The sequence below is a fragment of the Haemaphysalis longicornis genome, unplaced genomic scaffold (genome assembly GCF_048455015.1).
Source record: "Haemaphysalis longicornis isolate Haplotype H1 unplaced genomic scaffold, Haemaphysalis longicornis Haplotype H1 scaffold_11, whole genome shotgun sequence".
In the NCBI taxonomy this organism is placed as follows: Eukaryota; Metazoa; Arthropoda; class Arachnida; order Ixodida; family Ixodidae; genus Haemaphysalis; species Haemaphysalis longicornis.
This window is the reverse complement of record NW_027526214.1, coordinates 1,859,607-1,863,323: the sequence shown is the minus strand read 5'-3', so window position 1 is coordinate 1,863,323 and position 3,717 is coordinate 1,859,607. Positions and strand designations below refer to the sequence as shown.

The 3,717-nt window shown below is 51.6% G+C and overlaps 1 protein-coding gene across 1 annotated transcript; it reads right to left on the bottom strand.

Annotated features, from left to right (window-relative positions):
* Positions 1-364: 364 nt before the first annotated feature.
* Positions 365-3,179, bottom strand: LOC144160961 (uncharacterized). The gene is made up of 4 exons (XM_077692034.1): positions 2,602-3,179; positions 2,019-2,118; positions 1,202-1,389; positions 365-583 (listed from the first exon to the last, which is right to left on the bottom strand). The coding sequence occupies exons 1-4, from the start codon at positions 3,076-3,078 to the stop codon at positions 365-367; spliced, it is 984 nt and encodes a 327-aa protein (XP_077548160.1). The 5' UTR covers positions 3,079-3,179.
* Between the last annotated feature and the right edge of the window lie 538 nt (positions 3,180-3,717).

Below are 3,717 nucleotides of genomic sequence, written 5' to 3'. Positions count from 1 at the left end.
CCTGCCGTGGTCAATGTAGGCTGGGCGAGTGACGTCACGCTCACGCAGAAGCGACAGCTTGCGCTCGTTATCGCGGCAGTGTCAACTCGGTTACATCTTCCTTTAATTGGTGAAATCAAGATCGCTTCGGCAGGGGGTACCGACGAGGCTCGCGCCGTTCCTGAGAGCTTCTCCGTGGTAGTGGCGGCTCTGGAACGGGACCGGAGTGTGGCAAGCCTGAGGAAGGTGTTGGGGTAGTGTCGGGACACGGTAGTTCTGGAACCTCCCGGAGATGTTCCCGGGTGCGTCGCATTTCTCGGCCGTCTTCTGTTTTCACTAGCACAGAGCGGGGAGCTCCTGGTGATCCCAGCACAACGACCGGGGATCACGTCCGTGTGTGCGTGTCGTACACCGAGGCCCTCTGACCGGGTGAGAGGGTGCGCAGGTCCCTAGCTCCTCGATTGTAGTAGACCCTCTGTTTGCGGCGAATATCCTGGAGACGGGTGTGCACCTCCCGGCTTGGCAATGGTGACGGCTTCAGGTGGCAGGAGGGAAGTGGTAGCAGCGTTCTCGTTTGTCGACCCATCAGCCTCTGCACAGGTGACTTCAAAATAGCATCACGTGGAGTACTGCGCAACTCAAGCAGAGCTAAATAGAAGTCAGGGCTATTATAGGAACACTTCTTTAGTAGCGTTTTCGCTTGTTGAACTGCCCTTTCGGCCATGCCATTTGCACGAGGATGATAAGGGCTTGACGTCACGTGGGTGACTCCTAGTTCATTCAGAAATTCACGGAACTCGTGGCTACTAAAGGGGGGCCCGTTGTCACTACAGAGCTTCACTGGTAAGCCATGGACAGAGAAAACTTTCGTGCACCACTCCTTCAAGTGCCGGGCGGTTGTGTATTGAAACTCCTGTATTTCAAAATAAAAGGAGTAGAAGTCTACAATTAGGGCAAACTCTTTACCACCGTGATGGAATAAGTCCATGCCAGCTATCTCCCATGGCAGAGTGGGGACAACATGAGGCAGTAGAGGCATCTTCGTGTTTTGCTTTTGGTGAGCCTGGCAAACTTTGCATGATGCTGCAACCTGGTCAATGTCGCTGGACATTGATGGCCAAAACATGACACTCCTTGCCCGAATTTTCATCTTTTCCGCCCCTGAGTGGGCCAGATGAAGAAGACGAAGGATTTCTGCTCTCTTAGCGCTTGGTACGGTTACCTTGTTGCTGCGGAAGACGAGGCCATCTTGTGCATGCATCTCTTCTCGATACGCCCAATATGGTCTTGCGCTTGCTGGCACGTCCTCTTTGTTTTCCGGCCAGTCAGTCTCGGCGTAGGATCGGACGGTCGACAGAGCAGGATTGTTGGCGGTTGCTGCACGGAGCTCCTCGAGGCGACGCTCGGAATCTGGAACGAGGGCAATGACGTTAACATTAAAACGCTCCGTTTCTTCCGCCAATAAGGCCTTGCTTGGAAAACGAGAGAGCGCATCAGCCAAAAACAGCTCTTTTCCTGGCTTGTACAGTAGATTGATGGCGTATCGCTGCAATGTCAGTCGCATTCGTTGCAGTCGAAGTCGACACTGGTGAAGTGGCTTACTGAAACTTGGCACCAACGGACGATGGTCGGTTTCCACTGTAACCTCAGGCTGGCCGAAAATATAATCGTGAATTTTTTCGCAGCCATGCACAATCGCCAGAGCTTCCTTTTCAATCTGCGCGTACCACGTCTGCGCATCGCTGAGCGATCTAGACGAGAAAGCGATAGGGCGGCCGTCTTGTATCAGCATAGCGCCAACGCCCATGTGGCTGGCGTCAACAGAGAGGGTGACTGGCTTTTTCGGATCAATGTAAGCAAGCACTGGCGCTGTTACTAAGGCCTGGCGCAGCTCATTGAAGCTGCTTTGCTCTTTTTCAGACCAGACCCAGGCAATATCTTTGCGCAGCAGAGTTCTAAGTGGGCGGTGAGCACAGACATTCGCGGAATGAAGCGCTGCACGTAATTCATTGTTCCGAGAAAGACTTTCAATTCCTTACTGTTACTCGGCGCTGGCATGTCCAAAATGGCTTGGACGCGATCGGGATCAAGGCTCAGTCCCTGCGTGGTGAAAACGTGTCCCAAGTACCGAACTTGCTCCTGCAAAAAGGCACATTTCTGCGAGTTCAGGCGGAGGTTGTGCTCACGGCAGCGTGCAAGCACACCGGTCAAGTTATTGTCATGCTCTTCCTTCGTTGTGCCCCAGACTAATATGTCGTCCATTACAACAGCTACTCTGGACAGGCCCTCCAAGAGGCGGTGCATGGCTGCTTGAAATATTTCCGGGGCAGAAGCAATTCCAAAAGGCATGCGGAGAAACCGATAGCGCCCGTAAGGCGTGCTCATTGTGCACAATTTAGAGCTGCTGTCAGAAAGATTTATTTGCCAGAACCCGGATGCTGCGTCCAAGGTAGAAAAATATTTGGCTCCAGATAGTCGTTGCGCGACCTCTTCTGGAACAGGCATAGGGTAGTGTTCACGCAGCATAACCTTGTTAAGCTCTGTTGGGTCGAGACAAATTCGTACTTTATCACCTTTAACTACGGCGACCATATAGCTGGACCATTCAGTTGGTTCGGTTACCTTGGTTATGTCGTTTTGCTCCTCCATGCGTTGAAGTTCGGCCTTTACTTTTTCTTCAATGGCGACCGGAACCCTTCTGGCTGGCACAACGACACCGGCGGCGCCCGGCTTGAGCTTCATGTCGTACTCAAAATTTTTTAGCTGTCCCAATCCTGTGAAAACATCGGCGAAGGGCTGCGCCGCTGGGTACATTTGTTGTGTCTCGACGCTATCGATGCGATAAATTAAGCCAAGGCTTTCTGCTGCTGCTCCGCTGAGTGTCACCGGCACGTTTTGCTCAATGACGAAGAAGGTTTCATCATGCTGTTTATCGTTCACGGATAGCGACAACTTCACTTTAAACTGCGCAGTCGTTTTGTGCCCGAAAAAACTCGTTAACGTAGCTCGGCAGGCTTGATGAGTCTTTCTCGGAAGCGACAACACATCTTGCTTTGAAATCACACAACAGTTTGCCCCTGTATCAAGTTTGCAGACCATCGGACGGCCTTCAACGGAAACTGTCGCGGTCCACTGGTCGCTAGCGAGTGAGCTCACGGTTAAAGCGTCCAGAAAAAAATGGGACCTTTCGTCAACATGCAGCTCTCTTATTTCCTTGCGCCTTGAATCTTCGCTGCGCAAGAAGGATGACTGCGCGCAGGCTTGGGCGAAATAATTCAATCCTCCGCATTTCTTGCATGCTTTTCCTATCGCTGGACCGTGACCGCTACGAAGAATTTTGTAGCCGCATTTGCTACATGGCTTTGAAACTCTATCCAACGCATTTACGGCTGCAGTTTCAGCGCCTCCAATGGTGCCACGTATCTGCCGAAACAGCTCCTCGCCTTGCTCTTGGATGCGGCACATTTCGACTACTCTTTGGTAAGATGGGTTTTCCGAAATTAACTTCTTTTGCAGGCTCTTGTCCCTAATGCCGAGTATGATGCGGCTACGAAACATGCGCTCTTCTAAGTCTCCAAAGTCGCAGTGTTTGGCTAGCGTTCGCAATTCGACAAGCCAGTCATTGAAACTTTCGTCCTCTTTTTGGTCTCGGGAGCCGAAGCAAAACTCATGGTAAGTGAGGTTCTTCGCGGGCTTGTAGAAGTGTTCAAATTTTTGAATTATGAGGTTTACATCGCT

Bases quoted from the DNA above. Each gene is read 5' to 3' on its own strand.
- LOC144160961 (XM_077692034.1), bottom strand. From the start codon at position 3,078: ATGGTCTGCAAACTTGATACAGGGGCAAACTGTTGTGTGATTTCAAAG. The intron at 2,119-2,601 runs GTAACCGAACCA...GCCTTTTTGCAG, and splicing joins AGCAAAACGACATAACCAAG to GAGCAAGTTCGGTACTTGGG. The intron at 584-1,201 runs GTAACCGTACCA...GCTATTTTGAAG, and splicing joins TCGTCTTCCGCAGCAACAAG to TCACCTGTGCAGAGGCTGAT.